Source organism: Salvelinus namaycush, chromosome 23, assembly GCF_016432855.1.
Source record: "Salvelinus namaycush isolate Seneca chromosome 23, SaNama_1.0, whole genome shotgun sequence".
Lineage (NCBI taxonomy): Eukaryota > Metazoa > Chordata > Actinopteri > Salmoniformes > Salmonidae > Salvelinus > Salvelinus namaycush.
Window position 1 is genome coordinate 23599286 of NC_052329.1, and position 19720 is coordinate 23619005.

Consider the following 19720-nt stretch of genomic DNA (forward strand, 5'->3'; position numbering starts at 1 on the left):
TCTCGGTTTCTCCCTTCTGCAAACACTTGAAACATGACCAAAAACTTTACAGTGATCACATTGCATTGGTCTTGCGATAAGACTCTGTAGTTTATATACCCCAGCTGCACTTGAGTAGGGAGAGACTTCTTGTCAAAAAACTAAATAACAGATAAACTATTCACTTTTTCATCATTCACCACAGTATTCATCCGACGTGCATCAATCACTACTGGAATATTTTTCATCTCTTCAACATCGACTTCCCACGAGATGCCAGATATTACCCCCTTGAAGGGTGCACTGTTCCGAAGAGACACACACGACACGTCACATGCTGATCACACCACTCGTGTCACGTGCGTTGCAAAATAAATGTACACATACATGTTATTCAATCATTGCGACAGCGAGCGCCTGAGTGGCCAGGCGTTAAAATAGAAGTTGGTTATATTTGTGACGCTCAACGCGTTGCAAGTCCTGCCTCTCAAATCTCCTCATTGGTTTTTAGGAGCATATACCCATGTGGGTGATTGAAAGATGAACTGACGTCCACACTGACGTCCACAGATGAACTGACGTCCACACACAGTAATGCACCGTAAAGTTGGTTGCCAACCACCATATAAAGTCTAAAGAAGAAAAAGAAGCCTGTAGGAAGGAGGAGAGATGACGGGAAATTAATTCGGTTTACTGTTTTATCTGTGAATTAATTGTCGGAGTAGAGGACCTTGTGCATTTCAGGTAAAATAACAACCCAATGTTTATATCCCAGGACAAATTAGCTAGCAACAGCAAGCTAGTTAGCTAAATTGCCATAAATGTTTAATGCTTTTCAACCTGTCCACAAATTAATGTAATTGGTTCAGAGTTTGTTTAGATATTTCAACCTGCGTGTCCTGATTGCTTCTGGTGTGGGTGAACAAAATCAACATGTGCACGAGCGCGTCTGGTTTGGTCAGCATGTCAGACTTATCAAATCGGGTAAGACGCAACACAAGTTCCTTGATCCGCAGATGTACAAAAAATCCAAATAAGCCCGCCTCTCGTGATTCTCACAGATTTCCTTTACCCATCACTCTCTCCACCAGTTTGGATAGCGCAAATGGATTATTCAAGATTGGTATTTCGATCAACTGCTCCTCATTAACAAACCGTACTCCAACAAGATAGGAAAGGACATTCTCAGCACTATACACTACTATGTTTTCCATTCTTTTGGACAATACTCCAATTATCCTTGATTCAACCGCCATTAGATTCACAATCCACTTCAGCGTCTGCTTCCGCCATCTTTCCCACCACCTCATTCGGGCCACACTTTTCGTCTGAAAAGTCACTGCAGAAGTATTGCTTAAATGCACAGTTTTCAACGATTAAATTTAATAATATGCAAAAATTCATGAGAAAACGTATAATTTGTATTAACATACAAGGGTTCAATTGCAACAATGAGCCAATTGTTTCAGTATTGACAAGGGCTGCCTTTTCCGAGCTAAATTGACCAAGAGGCACCTCCAACAACAACACATAAAACCTCACATAATTCTGTCCAGAAATTCTGGCCAATTTCTCACAACCTGTGGTATATGGGCATTTTAGGTGAGCGCTGATGCCCTCTGATAAGCAGTGCCCACTTTGTCAAAGGCAGGGCGCAAAATATTTTGCTTGTCCATTCTCAGCGCACCTTTCCAGGTGCTGTTGGAAATAGCCTAACCTAAATACCCCAACCAGAAGCCATCGATTACAGGCAACATCCACACTGAGCTAAAGGGTAGAGCTGCCGCTTTCAAGGAGCGGGACTTTAACCCGGAAGCTTATAAAAAAATCCTGTTATGCCCTCCGATGAACCATCAAACAGGCAAAGCGTCAATACAGGACTAAGATTTAATCGACGCTTGCCGGATGTGGCAGGGCTTGCAAACTATTACAGACTACAAAGGGAAGCACAGCCACGAGCTGCCCAGTGACACGAACCTACCAGACGAGCTAAATTACTTCTATGCTCGCTTCGAGGCAAGTAACACTGAAAAATGCATGAGAGCACCAGCTGTTCCGGATGACTGTGTGATCACGCTCTCCGTAGCCGATGTGAGTAAGACCTTTAAACAGGTCAACATTCACAAGCCCTCTCTTTCTAAAATTATCCACCGCTATTGTTGCAACCCCTACTACCAGTCTGTTCAACCTCTCTTTCGTATTGTCCGAGATCCCTAAAGATTGGAAAGCTGCCTCGCTCATCCCCCTCTTCAAAGGAGGTGACACTCTAGACCCAAACTGTTATAGACCTATATCCATCCTGCCCTGTCTTTCTGAAGTCTTCGAAAGCCAAGTTCATAAACAGATCACTGACCATTTCGAATCCCACCGTACTTTCTCCGATGTGCAATCAGGTTTCCGAGCTGGTCACGGGTGCACCTCAGCCACGCTCAAGGTACTAAATGATATCATAACCGCCATTGATAAAAGATTGTACTGTGCAGCCGTCTTCATCGACCTGGCCAAGGCTTTCAACTCTGTCAATCACCACATTCTTATCGGCAGACTCAACAGCCTTGGTTTCTCAAATGACTGTCTCCCCTGGTTCACCAACTACTTTTCAGACAGAGTTCAGTGTGTCAAATCGGAGGTCCTGTTGTCCGGACCTCTGGCAGTCTCTATGGGGGTGCCTCAGGGTTCAATTCTCGGGCCGACTCTTTTCTTTGTATATATCAACAATGTCTCATCCCCATATTATCCAAATTGATTAATCAAAGGAATCAGGACAGATAAAGCCAATGCAATGGCCTGTTTTACAAATGGTGGGCCTACCACATGGATGGAAATTCATAAAATTCTATTGCGGTGACATGGTAGGCTACACCCCAGTAATCAAGAGCCGACAACTTTTGGACATATTTTCTTGGTGGTTTACAAATGGTAGGCTTACCACATAGATGGGCATTCATACAATTTTATTTAAGTTGAAACTGGAGCAGCAGCACGGCCATGTGGACTGGGGACAGCAAGGAGTCATCATGCCAGATAGTCCTGAGGCATGGTCCTAGGGCTCAGGTCCTCCGAGAGCGAGAAAGAACGAAAGAGAGAAAGAAACAGAGAAAAAGAGAGAGAGAATTAGAGAGAGCATACTTAAATTCACACAGGACACTGGATAAGACAGGAGAAATACTCCAGATATAACAGACTGACCCTAGCCCCCGACACATAAACTACTGCAGCATAAATACTGGAGGCTGAGACAGGAGGGGTCGGAAGACACTGTGGCCCCGTCCGACGATACCCTCGGACAGGGCCAAACAGGCAGGATATAACCCCAACCACTTTGCCAAAGCACAGCCCCCACACCACTAGAGGGATATCTTCAACCACCAACTTACCATACTGAGACAAGGCTGAGCATAGCCCACGAAGATCTCCGCCACGGCACAACCCAAGGGGGGGGGTGCCAACCCGGACAGGAAGATCACGTCAGTGACTCAACCCACTCAAGTGACGCATCCCTCCTAGGGACGGCATGGAGAGCACCAGTAAGCCAGTGACTCAGCCCCAGTAACAGGGTTAGAGGCAGAGAATCCCAGTGGAGAGAGGGGAACCGGCCAGGCAGAGACAGTAAGGGCGGTTCGTTGCTCCAGTGCCTTTCCGTTCACCTTCACACTCCTGGGCCAGACTACACTCAATAATAGGACCTACTTAAACTTACGTCTGTTACAGAGCATTGAGCAGCTGGTTCTTCTACAGACATCTGTATCACAATGGAAGTCTAACTGGGGGGGATAAAGTGTTATCAGTGGTGTAAAGTACTTAAGTGAAGACACTTTAAAGTACTACTTAAGTCGTTTTTGGGAGGGTATCTGTACTTTATTATTTATATTTTTGACTACTTTTACTTTTACTTCACTACATTCCTAAAGAAAATAATGTACTTTTTAGTCCATACATTTTCCCTGACACCTAAAAGTACCTGTGACATTTTGAATGCTTAGCAGGACAGGAAAATCTGGTCTAATTCACATACTTATCAAGAGAACATCCCTGGTCATCCCTACTGCCTCTGATCTGGTGGACTCACTAAACAAATGCTTTGTTTGTAAATTATGTCTGAGTGTTGGAGTGTGCTTTCTGTAAATACAAAAACTAGAAAATTGTGCCATCTGCTTTGCTTAATATAAGGAATTTGAAATGATTTATACTTGTACTTTGAATTTTCTATATGATTTAACAGCCACTCAGACTTTGTAAATCCATGGACCACGAACCACTTGTGATGTGATGGATACTTGACACCCTTACTGTAGATACAGACGCCTCACAAGTCCTCAACTGGCAGCTTCATTAAATAGTACCTGCAAAACACCAGTCTGAACGTCAACAGTGAAGAGGCGACTCCGGGATGCTGGCCTTCTATGCAGAGTTCCTCTGTCCAGTGTCTGTGCTCTTTTGCCCATCTTAATCTTTTATTTTTATTGCCCAGTCTGAGATATGGCTTTTTCTTTGCAACTCTGCCTAGAAGGCCAGCATCACAGAGTCGCCTCTTCACTGTTGACGTTGAGACTGGTGTTTTGCGGGTACAATTTAATGAAGCTACCAGTTGAGGACTTGTGAGGTGTCTGTTTCTCAAACTAGACACTAATGTACTTGTCCTCTTGCTCAGTTGTGCACCGGGGCCTCCCACTCCTCTTTCTATTCTGGTTGGAGACAGTTTACACTCTTCTGTTAAGGGAGTAATACACAGCGTTGTACGAGATCTTCAGTTTCTTGGTAATTTCTCGCATGGAATAGCCTTCATTTCTCAGAACAAGTATAGACTGACGAGTCTCAGAAGAAAGTTATTTGTTTCTGGCCATTTTGAGCCTGTAATCGAACTCACAAATGCTGATGCCCCAGATACTCAACTAGTCTAAAGAAGGCCAGTTTTATTGCTTCTTTAATCAGAACAACAGTTTTCAGCTGTGCTAACATAATTGCAAAAGGGTTTTCTAATCATCAATTAGCCTTTTAAAATGATAAACTTGGATTAGCTAACACAACATACCACTGGAACACAGGAGTGATGGTTGCTGATAATGGGCCTCTGTACGCCTATGTAGATATTCCATTAAAAATCAGCCGTTTCCAGCAACAATAGTCATTTACAACATAAAACATGTCTACACTGTATTTCTGATCAATTTGATGTTATTTTAATGGACAAAAAATGTGCTTTTCTTTCAAAAACAAGGACGTTTCTAAGTGACCCCAAACTTTTTAACGGTAGTGTACATGTAACAGGAGTCTGGGGAGAGAACACAACCAAGAGTCAAATTGCTCACAATATATAGCAATTGGCCGAACCTATTAAATTGTTTTAATGTGTGTGCACTGGAAAGACACAATTCATGTTTTTGTATTTCAACAGTGGTGTGGACTCGAGTCACATGACTTGGACTCGAGTCAGACTCGAGTCACAATATGATGACTTGGACTCGACTTTCACTTTAACACCAATGACTCGTGACTTGACTTGAGCCTATGACTCGACCTGACTTGATATCCTCCCCAAGCCCAAATATTAAAAATGATGCTATTAAAAAAAGTGTGCAGCGCATCAACTCTTCATTAACGGATTACAGTTTGAATCGGACAGCAGCCAATAAAATTGTGCCAGCTGAGAACTGCCACGCACAAGTGGCAGTGCAGAGGAACGTCGGCGGGTGATTTCAGATGGAGCCCTTGGAAAGATATACCCAAAATTATTTTTTTCGGATATAAAGACAACTCTGTATCAACAAAAAACGGATTTCAACTTGCAAAACATGCTGGAAGAAAATTACAGATGGAGGCGCAACAATTTCTAACTTCGTTCGACAAAGAACGGTGAGTCGTGGCTAATATAGCCGACAGCTATATATTTTATTACTTTACTAGTGTATCATGTAGGTAGGCTAGTGTAAAGTTAAATCAATGAGCCTCCACACAGTCAGTCAGTGCGGGAACGTGATCATTGCAACCAAGATTGAGCTACAACTGGCTAGTGTTAGGATTTATGTTTATTGCACTATAACCCAATACTACATCACGTGATTGAATATTAGCAACTGTTGGCCTGGGTGTCTGTGTGTGTGTGCTGGAAGTAACAGTTAGCCCCAGATAAGTGTGCTGGGAAGCTGTGGTTAGCCTTGAGCGAGAACAGTGTGCTTTGTATGCAGGTGCAAATAGCTCAGACAATGTTACAGAGTTATCTGACCTCAGTTTCTAGGGTGTGGGAGCGTAATCTACACAGCAACAGCGCTGGACACCAAGGAGCGCCAAGAGGCTGGGACTAGCCTGAGCGCCGGCGATAGGCTGAGCAAAGTTTAAACCACGCTCAGCCTCTACTGTGATAGGCCAACAGACGGGTTGGAACTACGTCTGTCACCGTATAAGAACAGCTGTTTACTTACATCCTGCCAGTTCTCTGTTCTGCCCTGCGAGGTGATACAGAGAACCCGTATATACGAAAATTGCATTTACCATTTATCGCTTGAGTTTAATAAAAATACTTATATATTCGGTGACTCTGAATCACATTTTGTCCTGATACCAGATTTGAATTGACGCAAATCCCTTATACTAGGCAGTTGGTAGCCTAAAACCTGCCTGACGGGGGTGGTGTCTTTCTCATGGCTACCCATGTATTTCCATGTAAATATGTTTATTTGGAAAGTAATAAATATATAGATATTTTTAAAAGCATTCATGATTTGCGTAAATGTAATATACTAATTATTACTCATGTTAAAAATATGAAATGGTATTACATTTGGTGAAGAGCACGCGTAGCACATTCATCTCCTGCACATCTATCACTCCAGTGTTTTATTGCTATATTGTTACTTCGCCACCATGGCCTATTTATTGCCTTACCTCCCTTATCTTACCTCATTTGCACACACTGTATATAGACCTTTTCTACTGTATTATTGACTGTATGTTTGTTTATTCCATGTGTAAATGTGTTGTTGTATGTGTCGAACTGCTTTGCTTTATCTTGGCCAGGTCGCAGTTGTAAATGAGAACTCGTTCTCAACTAGCCTACCTGGTTAAATAAAGGTGAAAAAAGGAGCACATTATGACTTGTTTAGGACTCGAAAGTTAAAGACTTGAGACTTGACTTAATACTTGACGGTCTTGACTTGAGACTTACTTGTGACTTGTAAAACAATGACTTGGTCCCACCTCTGCTGTTCAATGCAAAGCTGCAGTGGAAGGTCATTCTTAGAAAGGGAGAAATCACATGCAAACATACAGGTGTAACTCCATTATATCCTCCACACTATAAATGATCAACTGGATCACTGTAATTCTTAACTAAAGCGGGTATCTCGAAATATAGATCCTTGATTATTATGCAAAAGTTGATCTGCCTCAACGTTCACCCAATAGACCATTTTCCAAATACAAAATGTCAAAAAATAAGCTAAATCAAAAAGGGTACTTTTGAGATTTAAATGTTGAATAAATTGATGGAAAACATTGTATTTCAGAATCTATACATACTCTATATTTGAGAGCACACTATAAGGTGTATAATGACAGCAAGATGTTGTCTGTATCATGTACGGTTCACAGATCATAGGGTCTTACAGGAGGCATGTCTAGGTCTAAAAAGGGCCTAAAATTGCCACTTTCATCATGAGTTTCTAAAAAATGGTTTGTGTGATACAAATGTAAAAAGCATGTCAAACATTTTCCTCACAATTAAGTTTCTATGTGAGAATTGCCAGAACCATCTGAGATACCAAAAACATTTTCCATCAACAATCTGAAAGGAGGCCCAAGGAAAAAATCAATTTGACGTGGTAGGGAAATAGATCTGATGGAGAAATAGACCATCTAAATGGTACACACCTCTGTGATTGAATGCCACAGTAGGTGAATTGAAAGAGGAAGGTAACAGAGTGATCAGTCCTGGTTTTGGGCTTGCCATTCTGGCTGTGGTTAGAGGGGATCTGGACTGTGTCCAGGTTCAGAGGGGGGGGGGGTGACATTCTGGAAAATGATGATGATGAACCCTTGTCTCAGTGCCCAAGAGAACTTCTCGATGGTGGATTGTCAACTTTGCTGATTTCCTCTGAAGGGAATGTTTAGATGGTTGATAACTGATATAATTTCACACTATATTGCTGCTTAATACATTCTTTCCACAATGCAACTTTTGTATTATATTACATTAAGGCAAATATTTTGTTACCTTTCAGGATGCCAGTTGGCATTTTAAAGATGAGAGGCAATCTCTTGGTGATCTAAACTTGGCCCTCATCGACCATAGCCTTGATGACCACTGTCAAACTGGCAATATCTCCCTGGCACATTTTAATAAAAGTGATGTTAACGTCAGCCTTTAAGTGCTACAGCAAAAAATTTTATGAGATGTAATATTAGCGGAAATAATTAGCCTACTTGTCTTTTGACGAGACAGCCATAGTAGCTAACAGAAAAGACAAGGAACCGGTCTGTCTCTCCCATAAGATAGTGGCACTGAACGATATCTAATGCCCGGCAGTGTCCACCAGGTTCATCTGTGTGAATTTGAATACACATGACATTAGCAATTAGCCAAAACCACACATATTGTATAACCAATGATATTGCCATTTGACTGATCAGGAATGAACATTTTAAGATACTTACTGTGGCGTACCACGGACAAGCCACCAGGGGGAGACTCGTTGAGGCCTGGTGACAGACGGAGTCTACATCACGCGGCGGTGGCTCCCTCTGCTGGACATGCCAGGTCTCGACGTGTCCTCTGGCCAGGACTAATTGGGACTGAATAAGGCTGGTGGGTAATCAAGGGGCTGATTGCTCACCAGCCGTACAAGGCCCATAAAGCTGCCAGGAGGGCAGCACACGGGAGGATTGGAGGTAGTGAGAGGTTGCTTCCGGACCGACGTTCTCACAGTCTGCTAGACCCGAGCGGCTTGGTGGTCTACTCCAGAGCCCAGAAGGCGGTAACCCGGAAGAGGTTTCCTGGAGGAGACCGGTTTCTTTTCTTCTTATTTATTGTTTTAATTAAACACTCTTGAAACTGAGGTATCACACTTGTGTCTTATGTGTAAACGTCTTGATCAAACCCCCTGGTCTGCCACATTACATTGGACATACATTCATCCAGTTTCCATTCAACATTACTGTAATTTATGTCTTTGTAAACTGCAGTTCTATTTCCTACCTTTCAGACTGTCAGTGCGGTTGAATGTATGGATTATATCCCTCTAGCTCTGTGCAGGTTAGGGTAATAATAACGAAGAATCATTACATCAACAGAAGAGTACCTCTTCATCTCTGATGGTCAGCAAACAGTGGACAATGGTGACCATCCATGGTAGGGTGACACAGTTATTAGGGTTAGTTGTCTTGATTAGAGACTTTTCTGATTCACATTGGATAATACATTGCATGAAAGAATCATAAACCTATTTAAAAATGAACTTTATTTCATATTTGTTTCACTTTCAAGACAATGTAATGTACTTTATTTACAAAATAAAATAAAATACAACCTAAACAAAAGTGAGACCAAGGAGTTGAGACTCAGTATCCTCTTCTTCACTGTCTATAGTTTGTTGAGTTTGACTGCACTGTTATAGATAGGGTTTTCATATTCACATTCTGGGAGAGAGAGAGAGGACTTAATATAAGTTATTATGATTATACAGTATGTTGTGTGTAAAAAAAAAAAAAATGTTTTGCAACTCACGCTCTTTGGGTTTCTTTCTCCAAAAGCTTCCTGCAATGAGGAGACAAGGCTTTAATAACAAAATGCTAGAGTGCATATTGATTTGTATCAGAGATTACTGTAAAACATAGTGTGTAGGACACCTCTTTGGCGGTTGTCCATTTGGGATCTGCCCTCCGGGTTGGTCTTTGCTTCGTTTGCTCTTTTGTGGTTGTCCATCTGAACTCTGGCTTGCTGGTTGATCTCGGCTTGGTTTGCTGTCAGAGTTCACGACAAGTCAATGTAATTCATAAAAGGATCACCGCAAGTCTATACTGTAAATTGATCATTACAAAGCTCTGACTTTACCATAGTAACGCTGTCCGAGACTTGATTGGCGCAATCTGCTCATGAGTTCTGGGAAGGAAAGTCCATAAAGTTGAGTTACTTCTGAATTCAACATGCATACCAAGCGGGGATGAAAATATTGGTATCATTGAACAAGGGACAATGGTTATAGAATGTCTACGGTATGTAACACACATAGCTTACCTCCATGAAACCCCTGTCTTCTTTTCTCACTCGATTCTCGCAATTTATTTTTGTATCTAGCTGGTTCGTGCTGGTTTCTTTGTGCTTCATGTTGAATTCTGGTTGGATCATGCTGAATTCTGGTTGGATCATGCTGAATTCTGGTGGGATCATGCTGAATTCTGGTGGGATCATGCTGAATTCTGGTGGGATCATGCTGAATTCTGGTGGGATCATGCTGAATTGTGGTCGGATCATGCTGAATTGTGGTCGGATCATGCTGCATTCTGGTTGGATCGTGCTCATTGTTTTCTATTGAAAGGTGGGAAGAGAACAGTTCAAACTAGGTCCATGTAGAAAATAAAACAACTTTACAATTCCAGTCCATTGAAAGAAAATGGTAAATGTAGAAGCGTAAATTTACCATAGATCGGTCGCTCATTGCCGACTCCTAAATTAAGATAAAAACCAGATGTGAGCATCAGTCTGCAAATGCTAAATGACTTTGTACTGTGATCTTGTTTAGTAAATATAGAGTGATGCTGTAATGTTGAATAATCTTAACCACATGAACATAATAAAACATTGTGTGTCACGTTCCTGACCTGTTTTCCTTTTTTCTTGTATTTATTTAGTTGGTCAGGGCGTGAGTTGGGTGGGTTGGTCTATGTGTATTTTTCTATGTTGGGGTTTTTGTGTTCGGCCTGGTATGATTCTCAGTCAGAGGCAGCTGTAGATCGTTTGTCCCTGATTGAGAATCATACTAAGGCAGCCGGGGTTTCACGTGTGTTTTGTGGGTGGTTGTATCGCGTGTCTGCATTCGTGCCACACGGGACTGTTTGTCGATTGTTTTCATGGTGTTCTTTTGTTTCGTGTTCAGTTTCGATATAATAAATAATCATGGACACTAATCACTCCGCATATTGGTCTGATCCTTCTCGCCTCCTCGTCCGAGGAGGAGGATTACGACGATCGTTACAGAACCACCCACCAATCTAGGATCAAGCGGAGTGCAAACAGGCAGCGACAGCAGTGGGAAAAAACCCAGGACTCCTGGACTTGGGAGGAGATCCTGGACGGCAAAGGACCCTGGGCTCAGCCAGGGGAATATCGCCGTCCCAAGGCGGAGCTGGAGGCAGCGAAGGCAGAGAGGCGCTGGTATGAGGAGGCAGCGCGGCGACGCGGTTGGGAGCCCGAGAGTCAGACCCAAACATTTCTTGGGGGGGGGGGGGCACACGAGGAGTGTGGCAAAGCCGGGTAGGATACCTGAGCCAACTCCCCGTGCTTACCGTGGAGTGAGAGGGCGTCGTACTGGTCAGACACCGTGTTATGCGGTAAAGCGCACGGTGTCCCCAGTACGCGTGCTTAGCCCAGTGCGGGCTATTCCACCTCGCCGCACTGGTAGGGCTAAGTTGGGCATCGAGCCGGATGTCATGAAGCCGGCCCAACGCATCTGGCCACCAGTGCGTCTCCTCGGGCCGGCATACATGGCACCAGCCTTACAGATGGTGTCCCCGGTTCGCCAGCATAGCCCAGTGCGGGCTATTCCACCTCGCCGCACTGGCAGGGCTACGGGCACCATTCAACCTGGTAAGGTTGGGCAGGCTCGGTGCTCAAGAGCACGTGTCCTCCTTCACGGTCCGGTATACCCGGTGCCACCTCCCCGTAGCAGTCCACCGGTGGCAGCCCCCCGCACCAGGCTGTCTCTCCGGGTTCTCTCTCCAGCTGCTCCCACCTGTCCAGCGCTGTCAGAGCTTTCCTCCTCTCCAGCGCAGCCAGTGCCTATACCACGCACCAGGTCTACAGTGCGTCTCAGCCGGCCAGAGTCTGCCGTCTGCCCAGCGGCGCCTGAACTGCCTGCCTGCTCAGCGCTGTTTGAGCTGCCTGCCTTCCCAGCGCTGTCCGTCTGTTATGAGCCGTCCAGCCAGGACCAGCCAGAGCCGTCCAGCCAGGACCAGCCAGAGCCGTCCAGCCAGGACCAGCCAGAGCCGTCCAGCCAGGACCAGCCAGAGCCGTCCAGCCAGGACCAGCCAGAGCCGTCCAGCCAGGATCCGCCAGAGCCGTCCAGCCAGGATCCGCCAGAGCCGTCCAGCCAGGATCCGCCAGAGCCGTCCAGCCAGGATCCGCCAGAGCCGTCCAGCCAGGATCCGCCAGAGCCGTCCAGCTAGGATCCGCCAGAGCCAGCCAGCCAGGATCCGCCAGAGCCAGCCAGCCAGGATCCGCCCCTCAGTCTGGTGCTGCCCCTCAGTCTGGTGCTGCCCCTCAGTCTGGTGCTGCCCCTCAGTCTGGTGCTGCCCCTCAGTCTGGTGCTGCCCCTCAGTCCGGTGCTGCCTTTTGGTAGAGTGGGTTTGACATGGAGGGTGGCCATTGGGAGGAGACCACGGAAGCGGGGTTTGACTATGGTGGGTTGGGGACCACGACCAGCGCCAGAGCCGCCACCGTGGACAGACGCCCACCCAGACCCTCCCCTAGAGTTTATGCGGGTGCGCCCGGAGTTCGCACCTTAAGGGGGGGGGGGTTATGTCACGTTCCTGACCTGTTTTCCTTTTTTCTTGTATTTATTTAGTTGGTCAGGGTGTGAGTTGGGTGGGTTGGTCTATGTGTATTTTTCTATGTTGGGGTTTTTGTGTTCGGCCTGGTATGATTCTCAGTCAGAGGCAGCTGTAGATCGTTTGTCCCTGATTGAGAATCATACTAAGGCAGCCGGGGTTTCACGTGTGTTTTGTGGGTGGTTGTATCGCGTGTCTGCATTCGTGCCACACGGGACTGTTTGTCGATTGTTTTCATGGTGTTCTTTTGTTTCGTGTTCAGTTTCGATATAATAAATAATCATGGACACTAATCACTCCGCATATTGGTCTGATCCTTCTCGCCTCTCCTCCTCGTCCGAGGAGGAGGATTACGACGATCGTTACAGTGTGTGCACGTGCATGTGCATGTGTGTGTGTGTTTGAGTGTGAGCACATGCTGTTTTAGCCTACGTGTGTACGTTTTTTACCTCTCTCCTGTGCCACGTCTCTCCCGACATTGTCACTACATGCGACGTCCTCAGGAGGTGCACTGGATCCTGTGATATTATACAGAATTCTACATTAATTTCATGTTTCAATCAGATTTGAAAGTGGTGCTCAAATGCCATAGTAATACATTCTCTTTCTCAAAAAATTTAAATGAACATTGAGGATTAGAACAAGAGCATAGAGGCCCAACCTGCACAGAAATGGGTGTTGATATAGTCTGGTGTTCTTTCAGTAGTAACTCCTAAAACAAGAAAGGGCACTTCTATAAGATGATCACTTTTTCAGGCGTTATGTATTTTTTGAAAGTACAAGTACATCACATTTCACAAAGATATTAGGCTACTTTGAAATGTTCTATCACTGCATCTCTGCAGTTCCTCTTTCTAAAGCGCATACTGGGTGGCATCAAGACATGCCTATAGGCCTGTTTAAAGTGTGCAATGTGCATATTTTCAGTAGGATATGTAGCTACTTAACTGACATGGAAGCAGCTTGCAAAGTTGCACAACCAACATAATAACATTTACATCAGAAAGAAAGGATGCTGCTTAATGCTCATGGGAAGGTTCCGATTAGCCCAAATAACTGTTGTTGTACTCGGTGAAGCATACTGTATACTGTGCAGCATGCCGTGCTAGCTGCTTCATCCATATCATTCCAATGCAGAAGTAAAACCGAGTGAGTCAGATGGAACATGGGGGTGCTCACGTGTCCATTTCACCCAGCAGAAACAGCCACTTAGGAGCACTAGGAGGATGGCCAAACTGCCGACGCTGAAAAACAACACGATGTGTGAACCTAGACGAGTAAAGAGGAAGAGGTGGTTTTATTCACGTGTATCTTACAGGAAACAATAAGCGAGAGAGCTGCTGAGTCTAAACCGACCAGAAATGTGTTTGCCTTTACAGAAAGTAACCATGGAAGGAAAAACCGACCACATGCTTGACTTTTTCCACGTTTGGTTACGTTACAGCCTTATTCTAAAATGGATTAAATTGTTTTTAAAAACGCCTCAGCAATCTACACACAATACCCCATAATGACAAAGAAAAAACAGATTTTGAGAAATTTTTGCACATTTATCAAATAAAATAAACTGACATAGTTGTGGAAAAAGTATCCAATTGTCATACTTGAGTAAAAGTAAAGATACCTTAATAGGAAATGACTCAAGCATGTGAAAAAGGTAATTCAGATAACCAAATTCAACCTAGCTAATTTAGCAAAACTGTACTTCAAATCTATGATACTCCCCTACTTAACATACTGCTTGACTAGTTGGGCCCAAGCTTGCTGTACAACATTAAAACCTATTCAGTCTGTCTACAAACAGGCTCTCAAAGTGCTTGATAGGAAGCCCAATAGCCATCCTCAGAAAGCATGAGCGCCTGAGTTGGGAAAATCTTGTGCAATACACCGACGCATGTCTTGTATTCAAGATCCTAAATGGCCTGGCTCACCCTCCACTCAGTATTTTTGTTAAACAGAAAACCCAAACATATGGCAGCAGATCCATGAGAGGTGACTGTATATTTCCCTTAACTTCTTATGGTTGCAGGGGCAGTATTGAGTAGCTTGGATGAAAGGTGCCCAGAGTAAACTGCCTGCTCCTCAGTCCCAGTTGCTAATATATGCATATTATTATTCGTATTGGATAGAAAACACTCTGACGTTTCTAAAACTGTTTGAATGATGTCTGTGAGTATAACAGAACTCATATGGCAGGCAAAAACCTGAGAAGAAATCCAAACAGGAAGTGGGAAATCTGAGGTTGGTCGATTTTCAACTCATCGTCTATCGAATACACAGTGGGATATGGATCAGTTTGCACTTCCTACGGCTTCCACTAGATGTCAACAGTCTGTAGAACCTTGTCTGATGCATCTACTGTGAAGTGGGGCCGAAGGAGACAGGAATGAGTCAGGTCTGCCATGAGCTGACCATGCTCTGACCATGTGCGTTCACATGAGAGGGAGCTCTGTTCCATCGCACATCTGAACTCAATGGAATTCTCTGGTTGGAACGTTATTGAAGATTTATGTTAAAAACATCCTAAAGATTGATTCAATACATCGTTTGACATGTTTCTCTACTGACTTTTCTCTACTGAACTTTTTGACATTTCGTCTGCTTTAAGTGAACGCGCTTCCTGACTTTGGATTTGTTTACCAAACACGCTAACAAAAATAGCTATTTGGACATAAATTATGGACATTACCGAACAAAACAAACATTTCATGTGGAAGTGGGAGTCCTTGGAGTGCATTCCGACGAAGATCAGCAAAGGTAAGTGAGGATTTATAATGCTATTTATGAGTTTTGTTGACTGCATAATTTGGCGGGTAACTGTATGGCTTCCTTTTGTTGCTGAACGCTGTTCTCAGATTATTGAATATTGTGCTTTTGCCGTAAAGCTTTTTGAAATCTGACACAGCGGTTGCATTAAGAACAAGTGTATCTTTAATTCTATGTAAAACATGTATCTTTCATCAAAGTTTATGATGAGTATTTATGTTATTTGACGTGGCTCTGCAATTTCTCCGGATATTTTGGAGGCATTTCTGAACATGGCGCCAATGTAAACTGAGGTTTTTGGATATAAATATAAACTTTATCGAACAAAACATATATGTATTGTGTAACATGAAATCCTATGAGTGTCACCTGATGAAGATCGTTAGTGATTAATTTTATCTCTATTTCTGCTTTTTGTGACTCCTGTCTTTGGCTGGAAAAATGGCTGTGTGTTTTTCTGTGATTTTGCGGTGACCTAACATAATCGTTTGTGGTGCTTTCGCTGTAAAGCCTTTTTGAAATCGGACACTGTGGTGGGATTAACAAGAAGTGTATCTTTAAAATGGTGTGAAATACTTGTATGCTTGAGGAATTTTAATTATGAGGTTTCTGTTGTTTGAATTTGGCGCCCTGCACTTTCACTGGCTGTTGTCATATCGATCCCGTTAACGGGATTGCAGCCATAAGACGTTTTAAGGAAAAGCACCTTTAGTAAATCCGCTTTCTCTGTGAGAGCTTCCCATGTCTGGAATACACTGCCATCAGACACACATAACTGCACCACATATCACACTTTCACAAAATGCATGAAGACATGGCTAAAGGTCAATCAGATTTGTGAACATAATCCCTAGCTGTGTATTGCCGCTTTCCATGTTGTCTGTTGTCTGTAGCTTATGAGGTGTGGAAACACTTTGTTGCTTTTATGAATTTTGTCTTGCTGCTTTTTGTTCTATGTTGCTCTGTCTGTATGCTACGTCTTGCTTGTCCTATGTTGCTCTGCGTGTGCTCACTGCTCAATGATTGTCTATATTGTAATTGTTTTTAATAACCTGCGCAGGGACTGCGGTTGAAAATTAGCCGGCTGGCTAAAACCGTCACTTTTACTGAAACGTTGATTTAATGTGCACTGTCCCTGTAAAAATAAAGTCAAGTAAAAGTGAAAGGCACCCAGTAAAATACTACTTGATTATAAGTCCAAAAGTATTTGGTTTTAAATATACTTAAGTATCAAAAGTAAATGTAATTGCAAAAATGTACTTAAGTATTAAAAGTATAAATAATTTCAAATTCCGCATAATAAGCAAACCAGATGTCAATTGTTCATGTTTTATAAATGTACAGATAGCCAGGGGGACACTCTAACACTCAGACATCATTCAGAATCAAAGCATTTGTGTTTAGTGAGTTGCCAGATCAGAGGTAGTAGAGATGACCAGGGATGTTCTCTTGATAAGTGTCACGTCCTGACTATAGAGAGCCTTTATTTTCTATGGTGGAGTAGGTCAGGGCGTGACTGGGGGGGTGTTCTAGTTTATTATTTCTATGTGGGGTTCTAGGTTTAATTTTCTATGTTGGTGATTTTGTATGATTCCCAATTAGAGGCAGCTGGTTAATCGTTGTCTCTAATTGGGGATCGTATTTAAGTAGTGTTTGTTCCCAGCTGTGTTTGTGGGATATTGAATTTTGTGTTTTGAGTTTGTGCACGTAGCATCTCGTTAGTCACGGGTCGTAGTTTATTGAACTCTACATCCGCTGCGCCTTGGTCCGTCTCTACATACGACCGTGACAATAAGTGCGTGAATTTGATGTTTTCTGTCCTGCTAAGCATTCAAAATGTAACGAGTACTTTTGGGTGTCAGGGAAAATGTACGGAGTAAAAAGTACATTTTTTTTTTTTGTAAAAGTAGTAAAAAATATAAATGGTAAGTACAGATACCCCCAAAAACTACTTAAGTAGTACTTTAAAGTATTTTTACTTAAGCACTTTACACCACTGCCGAAATACATTATTATATTTACATTATTTACAAGTATTCAGACCCTCGCCAGAGTTCCTCTGTGGAGATGGGAGAATCTTCCAGAAGGACAACCATCTCTGCAGCACTTCACCCAATCAGGCCTTTATGGTAGAGTGGCCAGACGGAAGCCACTCCTCAGTAAAAGACACATGACAGCCAGCTTGGAGTTTGCCAAAAGGCACTTAAAGACTCCCAGACCATGAGAAGCTAGGTTCTCTAGTTTGATGAAACCAAGATTCAACTCCTTGGAAGGGGAGAAACTCCCCAAATACAGGTGTGCCGAGCTTGTAGCATCATACCTAAGAAGACCCGAGGCTGTAATTGCTGCCAAAGGTTCTTCAACGTACTGAGTAAAGGGTCTGAATACTTACAGTATGTAAATGTTATATTTCTGTTTTTCATTTTTTATAAATTAGCAAACATTTCTAAAAAACGTTTTTTCTTTGTCATTATGGGGTAATTTTAGAACAAGGCTGTAACCTAACAAAATGTGGAAAAAGTCAAGGGGTCTGAATACTTTCCGAAAGCACTGTACAGTATGAAACCTTCACCAATTATTTTGACTCATTACTGGTGACTTGAAAGGGTCCTATATCTTCAGATACAACAGTATAAGAGATTATTGTTCTAATGTAACAATAAAGTGACTTTCTCTTGATGCAAATATTCCGTTGAGGTTGCAAGAAGGAATCAAATCTACAACTCAGGTGTTGTTACAAGCACCATTCTCCAACCAACTGAGCAGTTGGAACAATATATTACTGTAGATACTAGCATAGTGTTACCTTCTTCAAGTTCCTCAACTTCCACTCGATGGCACTGGTCATGACTCTGCAGCTCACAGCAGTAGGAGCCCAGGTCTGAGGCCTGAAGGGCATCGATTAGGATGGAGAAGTTCCCCAGACCTCCCTGATTGGGGAAAGCCTTCACTCTGCCCTGCCTGGGGTCCAGAAAGTCCACCTGATAATAATAAATTCATATTTTATTTATAAATTAATATATATTATTTGAAGAGCTCATTACATGCAGAAATGATAAAGCTGCCAATAACAAATATGGTTAAAAAGGCTTTTAAAAGGCTAAAATTTCAAAACAAAAATGAAGGCTAGTATTGTACATGCTACGCAGACAACTGAAAGAGGCAACAACCTTCCCAGAGGACGTGATGTTGACCAGGCTGGCACCAGAACCAGAGCCCTGGTTCCACACCACCCAGCCATGGCCAGGGCTAATGCCCAGAAAGGTGGACCCAAAGCTGCATGACAGGAGCACCGCAGAGCCTAGTGGAGCCTGGAGGGTGGATGTGTTACAGGAGTCATGGCAATGTTTGTTACCTAGAGGAGGAGTGTTGGGTTTGGACGGTTATCAGGCTCATAGATAAAATGTTGCAATGTAATGGTTAAAATATACAGCCATTTTATGGTAAATTCTCAGCAGCATACATACATTTTTCTGATGTAAGTTAAAAATAGGGTTAAAAAAATTACATCATTATTTTCCAGATGCACACTACATTCACATGACAGGAAGATTCTCTTAAATTTCTACTCTCCAACTCTACATTTACTCTCTCATAACTTAAAATAAAATGCAACATAAAATGCTGTATCTATATTATCATTATCTTAAGCACTTACCCATTGAAGCAAAAGAGGTATAACATAATACCATCCAAAAAAAACAGACTTCAGTTTTGACCAAGAGCATTTTCTGTATTGTAATGTATGGCAGTGAGCGGTACCAGAAATGTAAGTGAAAGTACCCAGCACATATATCCAGTTGCTACAAGTTAAAGGGCAAACCTCTACAACTAAGTTCAGGCACAGAGAAAACCGATTAGGTCACTTCCTGTTTGAGCAGCTGTGCCTGTTTCTATTCGTCCCCTTTCTTTTTATACATATCTGAAAATATTTAATATAGTGTTACATTTTAACTGGTTCTTGATTCATTTGATATATTATAACATGTTTAACAATGTTATTTACATGTTATAACAATCAAGTACTTGGATTATGTGCATGTATACAGCTGGTCTTGTTTTTTCTCTCTCTGTGATTATAAATTATAAATGCTTATTTTACTTAACCCTAATACTATTTGCAACTGCAGCCAATGGAACAGAGTTCTGAGCAGTAGCACAAATGAGGTGAGCAATCTGACTCAGAAGACCACAGTAGCTTCCTGGTAAACCACACTCT

The 19720-nt window shown here is 42.9% G+C and overlaps 1 protein-coding gene across 1 annotated transcript; it reads right to left on the reverse strand.

The window, feature by feature from the left end:
- Positions 1–9434: 9434 nt before the first annotated feature.
- LOC120018792 lies at positions 9435–19311 on the reverse strand. Its single transcript, XM_038962004.1, has 12 exons — positions 19160–19311; positions 18672–18856; positions 18308–18482; positions 13915–14004; positions 13397–13447; positions 13185–13253; positions 10611–10637; positions 10208–10498; positions 10025–10072; positions 9820–9933; positions 9698–9727; positions 9435–9609 (listed from the first exon to the last, which is right to left on the reverse strand). The coding sequence occupies exons 1-12, from the start codon at positions 19227–19229 to the stop codon at positions 9554–9556; spliced, it is 1206 nt and encodes a 401-aa protein (XP_038817932.1). The 5' UTR covers positions 19230–19311; the 3' UTR covers positions 9435–9553.
- Between the last annotated feature and the right edge of the window lie 409 nt (positions 19312–19720).

Bases quoted from the DNA above. Each gene is read 5' to 3' on its own strand.
- LOC120018792 (XM_038962004.1), bottom strand. From the start codon at position 19,229: ATGCTCTTGGTCAAAACTGAAGTCTGTTTTTTTTGGATGGTATTATGT. The intron at 14,005-18,307 runs GTAACACTATGC...TTACTCGTCTAG, and splicing joins AGTTGAGGAACTTGAAGAAG to GTTCACACATCGTGTTGTTT. The intron at 13,254-13,396 runs GTTGGGCCTCTA...ATAATATCACAG, and splicing joins CAACACCCATTTCTGTGCAG to GATCCAGTGCACCTCCTGAG.